We start from the raw sequence: 14142 nt of genomic DNA, 5'->3' as shown, positions 1-14142 counted from the left end.
CCAGGGCTTATGACAACTAAATTAAGAACATAACTTAAAGTCACAAGACATTTTTCCCTACTTCTAATAACTGAGCCAGGCAGATTTGCTTTAGTACTAACAGATGGATGTTAAAACTCTGGGTTGACTGAGATCGTCAGACCCAGATATGAAAATCAAGACAGAAAGAATACAAGGCAGGTGTAAGCATGTTTTCTCAGTTTGTTCTTCTGTGGAGTTTTCCTATATTCCAAGAAGTAAGTCTTGTGAGAGGCAAATAGGGTTGCTACTTCTCCCCACTGAAGTATTTGTCTTCAAATTCAAAGGCAAAGCAGAATATTGACATTTCTGAAAGAAAATGTTACATCAGTAGCTTCCCCAAACACACCAGTCTGCAGTGTCTAGCTACTTTACCAACTTGGCAAATTCCTAATGCATACTCCCCTCAGCACTAGTAATTGGTCTTTCTGTACAAAGGTAATAAGAGTTTGACCCACAGTGTCAAATACAACAAAAAGCTATTTGTGGAATGGTACTCTTGGTCAGAAATAGTTTGAATTGGTTCTATGGTGAGAAAAATCTTTAGGTAGTACATTGCTAACGCTTTCCTTGACACTACCAAGCAAGAGAAGCAGAAATAGTGACAGTTACCTATGCTACCTTACTCCCGAAACATTTACATCCCTTGATACTTAACATTGATGATCCTCTTGATTATTCTCTTTGGCGAAGTCCATATGGCTCAGTTCTTATAGTAAACTCTGAACTAAACGGTTTCAGAGCTAAAATCCTGGGTCTTAGGGTACTGCTACAAATCCTAGCTTTTCTGGGCCTTTACTAAATAGAAACCTGATATCCCCTTCTCATAAAGTGTGAGAGACCTAAGGCTGTGGATAGATGTTCACGGTGGAAATTGCTGTTGTAGCTTTCCCAGGGTGCTTTGTTTGCTGCTGAAGATTTCTACTCTCATTGTATTGAGGAAGAGATTATTCAGAGGGTTCCTCACCTGCCACCTCTGATATATATTTAAGACAACTTCCTGACCCCATGGAAGCTCTCTGTTACTTGCTAGGGTCAGGGCAGTAACTTCTGTTGTGGTGCTCATAACTTGCAGTCACACCAACATCCTCTCAGGTCTGTGCATTTGACAGAATTGTGATAACAAAATGCCTGAGACAATTTACTAAAAATTTTCCTCTTATCACCCATTCTAGTAGTTACTAGAACATCATTATTGACTAAACAGTTCAGTTCATCGTAAGCCTTGGCAGAGGTGGAACTGTATTTGACAGATTGACATCAGGGGCTGTGATCGAGATGACTTTATGGTCCACTGTTTCTAACTAATACTCAACATAAAATTTATTTTTTATATATGTGTAAAGGAAGAATATATTGTAATCAAAGGAAAGACCAAGAAAAGAAAACTACTTTCAAGACAAAATTTGATTTAATTTCTTGCTGTAATCAAATAGAGAAACAGATACATTCAGTGCCTCAAGCTCCAGCTGGAGCCCGTGGCACAGGGAAGGCCTGCTCAGCATTTCCTTAAGCGTCCTGTGCCGAGACTCGCTCCGTGGGGAAGATGAAGGCAGCAGGCTCGTGTTGGCGTGGGGAGGCAAAGAAGCATGCTCGGAGCGGAAAAGCTCAGCGGGCAGACTCGGTGCTGAGCTCTCGGTCTGTCCATCTCGGACAACGCCGTCCGTGACCTGAGAGGGGCTTGTCTGGGGTCTGGAGCACTCCTGCCAGCCAAGGCAGCAGCTGTTGCGTCCCCCGGGACCAGCCCGATGTCAAGTCTAAGCTCTATAGGCACTAGAAACGGGTTGGGGAGAGGGGTTGCCGATGGAGAAAATAACTTTCTCTCCATACCTTTCTCTCAGTCATTCCGGAGCTTGCTGCGGGTATTCCAGCCAAAATCACAAGCAATTAAAGCAGCAGTTGCATGAGGCAGAATTCCGCTGCGTTCTACCAAAACTACGAGGGGGGCCAAAAACTGGCAGAAGGACCGGTCTGGGTTGGGGGACGCCCGGCGCGGGGGGCTACGGGGGTGGAAAGCGCTCCGAGCGCTCCCTCCGCTCCACACCGGCTCGGGAGAGGGTCTGTCATCGCGAGGCTGGGCCGGCGCTTCCTCTCCGCCCCGCCCGTCGCTTCCCGGTCCCATTGCTCCCCTGGAGATGGGGCTGGGCCCTGTACGCCACGTCTGCCTCCCGGCAGGGACGGAGCCCATCCCCGTGTGCGTGGCGGCTCCCCGGGGCGGGGCGGGGAGCCTGGCGCGGCCCGGGCCGGCGCCTCCGCCTTCCCTCCATCCTCCCTCCCTCTCTCCTTCGCCCACTCCCGCTCCTCCTGCTCTGCGTACGACGGCGGCGGCGTTCCGCTATGTCGGCCGCCAAGCACCGGGGCTCTAAGGGGGTCAGCCCGCCCGCCGCTAACGAGAAGAGCGTGCAGCTCGGCGCCGGCGAGGAGCCGCCAGCGAAGAAGCCGGCGGCGGCGGGGCACGGCCGGGGCGGCAGGGCCGGCGGGGGGGGCCGCTCTGGTGCCGGCCCCCGCCGCGGCTGGGCGATGCTGCTGGGCGCCGTGGTGGTGCTGGGCGCCGCGCTGCCCGCCGGCTGGTACGTGCTGCAACTGCAGGAGGAGGTCGGGCGGAGCGCCCGGGAGGTTGAGGCCTCCGGCCGGCAGCGGCAGGAGCTGGCCGCCACCCTGGACACCGTGGTGCAGAAGGTAGCGGGGCACCGGCACCGCCGGGGGCGGGTGGGCTGGACACCGCCGGGCGCTCGGTGCTGCTCGGCGGGGCGGGAAGCAGCAGCCGCCCATGCAGGGGGACGGGCGCCGGGATTCGCCCCTTAAATAAGGAGCTGGGTAGCTGTCGGGTGGCCTGTCTTGCGGGAAAGTGAACGTATCCCGTTGCCTTCCCCTCCTCTTCCGTGCTCCCTCAAAGATGCTTTCATGGTATTAGAGAGGCAGATGGAGTCAGGGCCGCGGTATTCCCCGTGCCTGCAAACGTGGCCCTGGAGCAGCGAGAAATCCCTGCCAGGCAGCGTAGAGCTGGGCGGGACGGGACCCCGCGGCGGTGGCCCCAGTCCTCCGCTCGCCTTTCCAGGGCCTGTGCCTGAAGCCATTTTATGGAATGCAGCACGCACGCTGCATTAGGTGTTGACAGCGGTGCGGACCCGCCGTTCCGAAAGAGCTTGCTGCCCGTAATTCTGTATCTTCGAGGCCCGCAAATCACTTAACCTAGCGGGGCGAATGAACTGCTCGTCGCTGCCTGTCGAGTAGGCAGATGTGCACGCCGAGGGACACTGGGTGGCAGCGCGGGCAGGATCCTGCCTCAGCGTCCCCACACTCTAGAAAACAAAACCCATGTGAGCTTCACCGAACAACAGAGGCTGTGCCAGAAACAGTGCTGCAGTACCCTGCCTCCCACGTTCCTGCTGCAGTCTCTGGTCAAGGGAGTGAGACTCGCAGTGGCAGTCCAGGACCAAAAGCTGTGAATTTGCTGGCACAGAATGTGGCTCAAGTGAAGTGAAATAAATGCTTATTTCCCTCATTTTTTTCGCTCAGGCCCTTATTAGCCTCCCAGCTATAGCTTCACAAATAGCACTGTCCTCTTGGATACATCCTAGGGTGCCTATACCCTTTAAAAATGTCATCTGTGGTTGCATATCATCAACATACAATTAAACTTGTTTTCCAGGAGTAGGTTAAGTGGTTGGAAGATAGTGTGTAAAGTTACGACTGACTCAGATCAAGGAAAAGGAAATTCTTGTCTCAGCTTGACTGCTTTCTGCATGGCAGACCATTCAGATTCCCTATATTCCTTGCAAGCTTGGGCCTGGGCTGGCAAAGGGGGGACAGGCACTGGCAGAGATCTTCTGGCTGTTCAGTGCTTCCAGAAACACAGTGGCCTTCACATGTGGAGATTATATCATCAGTCTTGGAGTTTCCTGTTCCATACAACAAGAAGGAAAAGGAAAATTCATGTCAGCAGGAGAGAGGAGTTGTAAATTTCAGGGCTATAGGGCTGCGTCTGAAGCTAGTTTTAAATCTGGGGGGGGGCTTGACTCACTGGTGACAGGACAATGATTTGAACTAGCAAAGGGTGTTGCTTTTTACTGGTTTTTAAGCCATTTTTGTAGACTGTAAGAAGGAAGAAACTGAAATGGAAAGATGTAAAACTATAATACATGAGTGTAGAATGTAGATGTACATGCAGTGTGTAAGCCCATCTAATCAAAGGAATATCAACAATTTGCAGTTTCTCATCTCCATGTCATTGCAGAAAAGCATAAGTACGTGTCACATATTCTAGGAGATGAGCATATAACAGAAGTTTATAAATAGTTGGTTTCAAAGACAACTGAAACTTACTTGCCTTTGTATAGCAGATGGCTGTTGAAGGTGGTAGAAAGAGATCACAGGGTTTCGATGTAACCCATGGAAGTTTTGGTTGCTGTGGTTTGGTGGCACGGGAATTTGCTGTATTTCACTGCTTCACAAAGGTGTAGGATCCTGTGTTGTACTTGCAGAGTGCCAAAGCCGTGTAGCTTTGCCCTTCATCTGACTGCAGAGAGCTTCTGTCAGGAGTAAGCATTATATAAACTCATCTGCATTGAGGATTTATCGCCGGCTGGGGGTATCTGTACAAATGGGACGGGACTGCTGTGGAACGTGCCTTGAGCTGTTTTATTTTTCAGCATCAGTCTCATTACATGGTTATGTCAATGGGAAGATGCCATCAGCTCGCATCCCAGGCAGCAGACCAAGAACTTAATGTTACAACTTACTTTATAAGTTTTTTGACCAATCACACAAAGCAAAAGCATATTGACAGTAGTTCTATCCAATCACTATAAGCACACGTACCTTTGGTTAAAACAATGCCTGCTTATTTCGAATACAATACCTACTTTTAAGCCTTAAAACACAATGCACGGAGCTCCATTATTAAGCTTCAAACTTATAATATCTTGCTAGATAAACTTTTCTGTAGCTTAGAGAGTTATTCTACACAAGCGTTCATACACAGGAGTAAGCATTATATAAAGTCATCTGCATCGAGGAGAAAGGAAATGATGAGAACGTTTAGTCTTTAACATAGTACCATTCTCAGAGAGGCCAAGGTCATTTGGTGTTTAAACAGAGGCTCGTGTGACCAGTTAGAGAAAACAGTAGTCATTGGCTGAAGATACATTTTTATGTACTATTTATGATGTTAAATCTTTCAAAGGTTATGGCTTCAAATCTTAACAGCCATGTACGCCAGAAAACCAAACTCACATGAAGGTTCACACACAGACCAACTGCTTTGAAGCTGTGAGTTTCTACCCCTCTTGTGCAAGGGTATTGTTTTGAGCCCTGGTGGCTCTCGGTTAGGACCAGTCTGATTAGAAGCTGATATATTTTGAAGACCCCAGTCCATGTTATTATACCAGAGCTCTCTGTTCTTCAAGTGGCTGGCCCAGATGGCGAATAGCTTCAACTTACACCATGAACATTGCCTGAATGCAGTGGAGGAGCAGCTATAAAGTACTTCACTGTGTGAGGTGGGTTCTGTCTTTGTAAGTCATAGAATGGCAGAGACCCAGCCCTCTGGAGAGTTCTGGCTATTTCTGATTTCTTAGACTAAAAAGACAGTTACTTGCAAATATGAATTTGGTGATTTGGTTGAAATGTGTCACTGTAATAGGAGAGGGAGGAGAACTTTCCTGTGTTAACCTGTTAGATTTCTGACCTCCATTTATAGTGATACAGAAAAAGCTCTCTGCTCTCTATGGAAATAATCAGAATGAATGACAGCTAAGACGAATGACAATGAGGTTGGTTAATCAGTCAAATGACTGGTGCTCAGCTGCAGTGTGTATGGCAGTATTACTTTTTCCACCCCTTCCCCTTAGCTCATTTCTAATTTTCTATGGAAGCACTAGAGAACACAGGTGTATTCCCCTACAGGGAATGTAGGGGCATTAGAAACCCTTTTACTGAAGAGGGAGAAAAGAAGTCATCTTAGTGGGTATTGTTCAAACAGTAGTGATCTGTCAAAGCAAAGGCAAGTCTCATGGCCAAATTCTACAATCAATGCACAGTATAGACTTTCATGAAAACTAAGGAGGATTTGGCCAGGGATCTGCAAAAATACATAGAAATAACTTAATTTCTAATGAAGATGTCTGTTAGGTCTTTAGAAAATAACAAAATAACATCTAGGTTCTGAGTCAGGGAACTGCTGGAGCCTGCTTCACTTGAAAAGAAAAAAAAAGGCAGCTCTGTGTTTTTATTTCTAAAACCATATAAAATATACTTCTTTTTTATTTATAGAATAAAACCACCCCTCCAGCTGTGTATCTAATCAGTAAACATGGCAGCCCATGTGGCATGGCTGATTAATATACCTCTCAGACACAGGGAGTAGTGTAAGGCAGGGCAACGTGCATTACTCAGCACTTGCCATCCTGCCAAAGCCTTGAGGTATTTTCTGTGTGATGGATTCCTCTTGCAGACAGTAGGAGTTCTTACATTGCTTTACTAAGTTTAAGAAAGTACAGCCCCCACATGCACAAAAAGATTTCTGTGCAGTCTTAAGACTTGGCCTCAAAATTAAATAACATGTGCTTCACTGGCCTGGATCTTACCTTTAAATGTGAGAGTAAACAGATGTGGCGGCCACTTGCCCCTTGACCTTTTCCCTCTGGCTGCTACTAAAACCAGCTGTAAAGGTAATTTTTGTAATTGGGAAGTTTAATAGTGTGCCTGATGTAGTGGTAGGAACTTTCTGTTAACCTGAGCTAGATGCAAGGCAGGCTCTTGGCAGCTGCTCTGCTTTTGTTCTTTGTGTGTACATACATGAGCCCTGCTCACTGCAGTTGTGTGGGTGTATGCAGGAGTGGGAAAAACAAGCTGCTAACTATTTAGAACATTAAAGACTTCCTAATTTTTTTTCTAATCTTAAAAAATGGTCAACAAAAAATCTCTTGTGTTTCCGTCGGTGTCTAAGAGCAGCAAAATGTCACTACTTCTTCCATTCCTTGGCCCATCCCAGCTCCCCTCTCCCTCTAATTTTTCCTCGTCTACTGCAAAACTTCTTTTTCATGATCAGGAATTGTTCTTTGGTATTCATGCCTGATAAAATATAATTCCAGCTTTTCTGTATTGAGAAGCTGTTGCCAGTTATTCTTTTAGTTTGAGTCCCTCCCCCCCCCCCTTCTTTTTCTAAAGACTTGTGGTCTTTAGAACCAGGAATCCTATATGGGAGGTATGGTTCAGGGGTCTGCATGGAGACTCTGGAGACCTGGGTTCCTTTTTCACTGCCTCATATTTCCTGGGTCATGCATGGCAGGTCATTGAGGCCAAGGACCCTTAACAGATGGTGTATGTACAACAGAGCTGTAAGGCTGAAGATGCTGGTTTTTTGGTGCCTCCCATATCTGTATGCCACGAGCTGACATGAGGTATGGGGCATGAAGGATTGCAATGCAATCATTTTGTCTAGTAACAAGGACTATAAGGATTTTGGACAAAAAGGGTGAAATTACTGGTATTAACCATGTGTATTTCTGGCCTAGGTACGTTCTCTTCAAACTACATTTGGAGAATTTGAATCCATGATGAAAATTGTTCAGCAGAAGCAGGAGGTGAGCGAGAAGTCTGTTAAACAAGGGGAGAGTGAAATAAACCGGATCAGTGAAGTGCTTGAGAAGCTGCAGAATGAAATTTTGAAAGACTTGTCTGATGGCATTCACATGGTGAAAGATGCAAGGGAACGAGACTTCACATCTCTGGAAAACACAGTGGAAGAGAGACTAACAGAGCTGACCAAGTCTATAAATGATAACATTGCTGTATTCACTGAAGTCCAGCAACGGAGCCAAGATGAAATCAACAATATGAAAGCAAAGGTTGGTTCACTAGAACAGGCAGGTGTGTATAAACATGAAATTAAGGTGCTAAAAGATGCTTTTGATGAGATGCAAGCATCCATGAAAATAAAAGAAAAGGACATAGAGACCTTGAAGAGTACAATAGACTCCATGGAGTCTGATGTGTACACTGAAGTGAAAGAGTTAGTCAACCTCAAACAGCAACATGAGAAGTTCAAAGAGGCTGCAGACACTGAACACCTTTCATTAAAAGCTTTACAAGAGAAAGTTCTGAGAGCTGAGGATTCTATTAGGCAGCTCCCTAGTGACATTAAAAGACTTGATGAAGATTTACTACAAGTTAAAGCCAACCTCAACAAATGGGAAGATAATGAACTCTTCAGAAAAGCATTAGAAACTTTTGGGAAGAACAGTGAAGGACTGGAGTCTCGATTGAGGCACATAGAAGACAGCCTAGAGTCTCTAGCATCTGTTGCTGCTCAAAACAGTGAAAAGTTGGAATCTTTCCTTTCTAAGGAGGCAGAGTATGAGAATAAGCTCAGTGCCCTAGAACAAAGCATTACCACTCTTCAGGGACTCTCAAATACAGATGTAACTTCAGTCACAGATGTTCTGAAAAATCTTGGTGAGGCACAGACTTCACTATACAACGACATGGAGGACTTAAAGAGAAGCATCAGTGACTTGCCATCCTCTGGTGCTCTCCAGGATGTCCAGAAGCAAATTAGTACTTTGTTGGATCAAGGAAATCTTCAGGCAGGTCAAACACATTCTCAAGGTTACCTTGAAAAGTTTTCTTCTATGGAAGGCTCTGTAGATGAACTGAGATCTTCTGTTAGCCAGGTCGATTCTGATTTGAAAATGCTAAGAACTGCAGTGGATAGTTTAGTCGCCTATTCAGTGAAAATTGAAAATAATGAGAACAGCTTGGAGTCTGTGAAGAGCTCAGTAGATGACCTGAGGAATGATCTGGAAAGGTTGTTTGTGAAAGTAGAAAAAATACATGAAAATATTTAGGCAGTGGTGCTCCTTGGGCAGATAATGGGTTGAGGAGAATAGCTTTTGTATGCCCTGTTTTTTACTCTTTTAAAAATAAATTTGATACCTCCAAAGAGAATAAGAATACTTTAATAATAGAGACAGTTATGCTTATTTCCTTAATTTCTTTTCCGTGTAGTGTTTTTGGAGTTTTTTATTGTTTTTTTTCTTTCCCCTAAATTTTGTTTTAAGAAAATACAAGTTTAGTTGGGGGTTGAGTTTCTTAAGGGCTCATCTTCTCTATGAAGTTGTACCACTGTTAAGTGCAGTGGTGTAACTGCAGCCTCGCTAGCATGGGCACATATTTAATGGCATGAAGGTGTTTCACACTGACACTAGATATCCCACACAGAAGGGCTACGGCTGTTCTGGTACCCAAAACATACTGCTGCACTCATGGAGGATTTTACTGGGATGTTTTGGTTCAAGAAACAAAGATACACGCTATCTTAAACTGTTCACTGTGGTGAACTGAAGAGTGGAGCAGGTGTGCAGCATCTCATCTGTTTCTGCAGTTTGGGACTCAGACATGTGGTCAGTTCACCAAGGGTCAGCTGAGCTGTAGTGTATTTCTGTGAGACCTTAGTCTGCACCAAGGAACTAACAAGGTCTGAGATAAGTGGCACTGCCTGGGGCTAAGGCCTAGGAGATTCATTCTTTATGATCACAGGCTTAATTGCCAGCATCTTCAGCTGTTGGTGCAGAAGATCAGTACTTAAGTGCAGAAGATCCCATCTGAAGGATGGGATTAATTTCAAGAGGGTACAGTAATATTTTTGTCATGTTTTTAGGCTGTTTACATGATTAGGGTGTCTTCCTCGGAAAGATCTATTTTGGTCTTTGATAAGGGATTTTTCTATAAAAATCATCACAAATTTGAGGGAAAAGGAGAACCAAAATTGCACCTGTTGTGTTCCATATATAACAAGCATGCTAACAACAGCAATAATACACTCCAAAAAACACAAGAGGGAAAATCACCATGAAATCAGCAGAATTGCTTCTATGGAATATACATTTCCAGGTTTTCACACAGCTGACTGTGACCTGAACTCTTGTTATGTATTCAGGACTTGGTGCCTGATTCTTGTTACTATTTTTGTCACCAGGTGTTTGGCTGAGGCATTGGTAGCAAAGGATCCTTGTAAGAGACCTGGTCTAGGAGAGTGAGGAAAAAGTGTCATAATTCTATAGATGATCTTTTAAAACCCATTTTCTTGTGGAGCTTCTTTGGTTTTCTCTCTTTTTGGAAAGGATTTCTAATATCCCTCCTTTTCAAGTTTCCTTTTGAACTTTATCCAAATAATTGGTAAAGAAGTCTGCCATGTAGTTACCTTGGAAATAGGCCATGGGCATCATGTTCAACTCAGCTTGGATCAGACAAATCCTTGACTGTGTTAGATGAAAAATTCCTTTAAATAGCATCTCCCAGAAGTGGGAACAGCACAGGTGAAAAGGAGTTCTCCTAGGTAAATAGGATACTGAACCATATCCAGTGTTGTTGCCACTGTAAACAGGAAAGAATTGCTGTCAGAGAAAGAGGGAGCCACGGCATTAAGGTAACTGTTGTCACTGTTAGAACTGCACTGTTCTTTGTTGACTTCTCAAGTTCTTGAACAATGTTGTTTAGGTTACTGTGAAATGAACTGTATGGCTTATTTTCAGTATTTTTAATACATAATAAACATTTGGAATATTCTTTGCACCTTTTTTTTGATTGCTGCTTGCTTATTGTTGTGTTTCCCAGCGTGCTTCCAATGTGATAGAAGGAAGGGCTTGGGGAAGCACCAGATGTGCTGCAGCCCTGTACCTGTTCTCAGCTCCCACAGGGAAATGTTGAGGCACTTCTGCTTGCTGTGGTTAAAAGCCAGCTCTTGGAAGTAGGGTTTGAGTCACATCAAGATGTTGCTGCTGACAAGCAGACTCAGGAGCCCAAGAAGGTGATCATAAAGTGTGAAATACCCCATCTGTGCCTTGAATGAGTTCTGTGCCAGACACTGCCAGCAAGGCCTCTCTAAGACTTCCTCAATGCCCAAAGCTTGTAGGACAGAAGTAATGTTCAGAAAGAACCTGTGTGATACTTCCACAGTGGCTGCTCCTTTTGCTTAGCTCAGAATGCTGGATTGTAAGGCTCATCAACTGATACCATTCTCATGATGGATGTCTGCCTTTCAAAATTTTGGGAAAGGGTAATTTCAGGGGTCTAGGCATCATGATATCCCGGCAATTCTTGAGGCCAAAGTCACCGAAATAGGTAATAAGTCTTTAATTAAACTACGTGTGCTTGACAAAGCAGGTGAGCACCCAAGCCCTTCTATGTGAAGATATTTGAGATAACCCCAAGTTGGCAGCAAGCTGGCTGACAGCATGCAGTGACTGTACAGTAGCTGTATGATGTTGGACCTTAGGCTGCTAAAGCCAGCATTGCAGCTGGGCTGTATTTGATCTCAAAGATTAAAGAAAGAATTACTAATTACACTTCTAGTACTGAATTTTTATGGCAAGCTATTGAAATTATTTATCTCACTAAATGAGAATAATAATTCTCTGAAAATAATAAAATGAAGGCAGGCACAGAGACAAGGATCCCTTGGCAGACTGGTGGCTCAACTTTTACGTCTGGTTTGACATTTTCATCCAATATAAACATTTCCTAATTTCCTTATAAATGCTTATAGACCACATACAGACCTAATTCTGCTTTTTACTGTCATTCTTCAACTTTGTAATAAAGTAGTAAAGAAGGTCTTAAGAAAGATAGACTGTGTTGTCAGTGTTCCTTATGCTACTGGGAGTTCATCAGTAAAATGCTGTTATAGTAACAAATTTCAATTTGTCTTACCTGATTGATGGCGTATTGATCGAGCCTGTTCATTAACATTTGCCTTCATTTTTGGCTCTCATAAATGGAGAAATCATTACACTGAGGCATTGTGGACTTGATCACTCTTGAAAGGGCTTGCCCAAATAGCTACGCTGGCAAATGTGATGGAGCTGAATCTGCAATCTGCAGGGACTTCTTCCAGTGGGAATTCAACAACTGCCTTGAGCTAAATTACTGAGAAGGTCATCTGGTGGTCTGAATACGTGCATTGGAAGTTTCATTAAAGCATGGATTAGTGATTTGGTGACATAGCTTAACTGGTACAGTAAACAAAGCTGCAGAGAGGTGAAATAACTTCGGGGGAAAAAAGTCTGTCTGAGATGTACAAACACCCCAGCAGCCAAAAAACATCCAGTGTGGGCTTTCTGCTTGGCTGGGCACTGCCAAGGGTGCTCTGTGTCCAGTTTGGAGCACTGCAGGACGGGAGTGGCTGGGCTGGAGCGACTTCCCTAGAGTACAATGGCGATGATGGGAGGCGAGATGTTGCAGAAGAAGAGCAGGAACAGACGGGGCTGTTTAGACATCGGCAAGCGGTGGGGAAGGCAGGATGGCAGGGGAAGGAAGAAGGGAAGAACGAGCCCTCCCGCTCCCCGAGGTTGAGGGCGCGGAGCTGGGCCCTGGCGCCGGGCGCCCCCTGGTGGTGGCGGCGCGGCAGCGCCGCGGGCCGGGCTCTGCGCCAGCCCGTCCGTCCGTGCTGCTGGAATTCCCTCCCTGGACCGGAGTCGGGAACGTGTCCGGCCTGGCGCATCCAGCTGGCAAAGGACAGGCTCCAGGTGCCCCCAGCCTCCTCTCCCCAGGTCCCGCCGCGACACCGGCCCGTGTGCCCTGTTTAATGCTCTCCTGCACTACCACCGCCTCACAAAATCCTTCATCCACCGCGGGGCTCATTTTAAAAGCAACTGCCACTTATTCCGTCCAGTTTTGCCATTTTGCTAATACCTGGTCCCTGGCGCATTTGTCGTCATCACCTGCTTGGGTTATAGATGTTTAGGGAGAGGGAAGCTGTGGCTCCTTTGGGTTTAATATCAGCTCTCTGTGATACTTAGCAGTGTGAGATGCTACACTGTTGGTCCTCTGAGTATTCACTCGTACATTACTGCTACCCTGGCCTTCCTGGGTAGGCATTTCAGTCATTGTCATCTTCCACCAGCCAAGAGCAGATATTCACCAATGTCAGACATGCTAGTTCAGAATATTTACACTCAGGACTTTCTGAACACCTATTTGTAAATCTTGGCATGAGGTCAAACAGCAAAAAAAAATTATTCCCTTGCCAAGAACCCACTTAGTCTAGGGATGCTCAAAGGGCAATTCTTCTTTGGACACCAAAACAAAAAGAGTATTTTGTCCTTGCTCTCATCGGAAAACCTCTCCAGAATCCCTCATATAAAATCCATTGCAAGCTCCCAATACAATGTAATTTCTGCAGAGACATTCTTCTATGCTTGTTCATACCCTCACAAAGTGAAAGAACTTGGAAATCTCTTTATGTGAGCAGAGCTCGATAATTCCTGCATTTGTAATGCAAGTACTAAACCCCGGAGGTATTCAGAGTTAATACAGCATCATAGTTGTAGCTTGCTAGATCTCAGACAAAGAGAGAGACAAAGAGAGATCCCTGAACTCTGCTTTTTTTTTTTTTTTTTTTTTTTTTTTTTTTTTTTTTTGCTTATGGAGCAGGTGTTTCCTTGGCTGCCACAGATTGGCAAGTAGTACATCTCAACATCTCAAAATATTTTCCAAGATGATGCTACTAGATGCTGTGCTTAGCATCATGGGGACAAGTCTTTTCTCAAGTGATTCCTATTTCACTGTGAGAGGAAAAAAGCCAAAGAAGCAATTTCTTATTTTACTGCATATCCTGTTTGGAAAAGAAAAAAGGTTTTGAAGAAAAACTAATTACACAATTAACTCCCATGTCTCACCCTGGTGTTCATCTGCTATTCTAGAGGAAGAAGCTAGTTCAAATAAGGGCGGCTTTGTTCCACTCAGAAAGACTTTCCTTTGGCACTCTTTAGATGTAAATATGTCAAATTCCAGTGGATAATCCTTTCCTGTCAATACTGCTTAGGTTGGGGTTGGGATGGAATCCTAGAGTTATGAGTAAGGATGGAAAACATAACAAGTGGAGAAAAAATCAGAATACCTTGAAACTTTTGAAATTTTTTTTTACTGCTCTGACTTTCAAAATTCTGACATTTGTTTCTTTTTCTCTCGTTTCTCCCTTTTCACCAAACTTCTCACAACTGTATATACATAGGGGGATACAGAATATTATGCTTAGCTTTTAATTGATTTACAGTAAAAATCTGAAGTCACAAGCAAAATCATGCCTTACGATGAGAGCCACTGAAGAGCTACTTGTTTAGA

General features: G+C 44.8%; 1 protein-coding gene across 1 annotated transcript; it reads left to right on the top strand.

Moving 5' to 3' along the window:
• Positions 1 to 1821: 1821 nt before the first annotated feature.
• Positions 1822 to 10593, top strand: CKAP4 (cytoskeleton associated protein 4). Its single transcript, XM_058023526.1, has 2 exons — positions 1822 to 2697; positions 7536 to 10593. Exons 1-2 carry the CDS (start codon positions 1822 to 1824, stop codon positions 8865 to 8867), a joined length of 2208 nt encoding a protein of 735 aa, XP_057879509.1. The 3' UTR covers positions 8868 to 10593.
• Positions 10594 to 14142: the final 3549 nt, after the last annotated feature.

The sequence above is a fragment of the Melospiza georgiana genome, chromosome 4 (assembly GCF_028018845.1).
Source record: "Melospiza georgiana isolate bMelGeo1 chromosome 4, bMelGeo1.pri, whole genome shotgun sequence".
Taxonomy (NCBI): domain Eukaryota; kingdom Metazoa; phylum Chordata; class Aves; order Passeriformes; family Passerellidae; genus Melospiza; species Melospiza georgiana.
The sequence above is the reverse complement of the archived record's forward strand: the minus strand, read 5'-3'. Positions and strand labels throughout refer to the sequence as shown.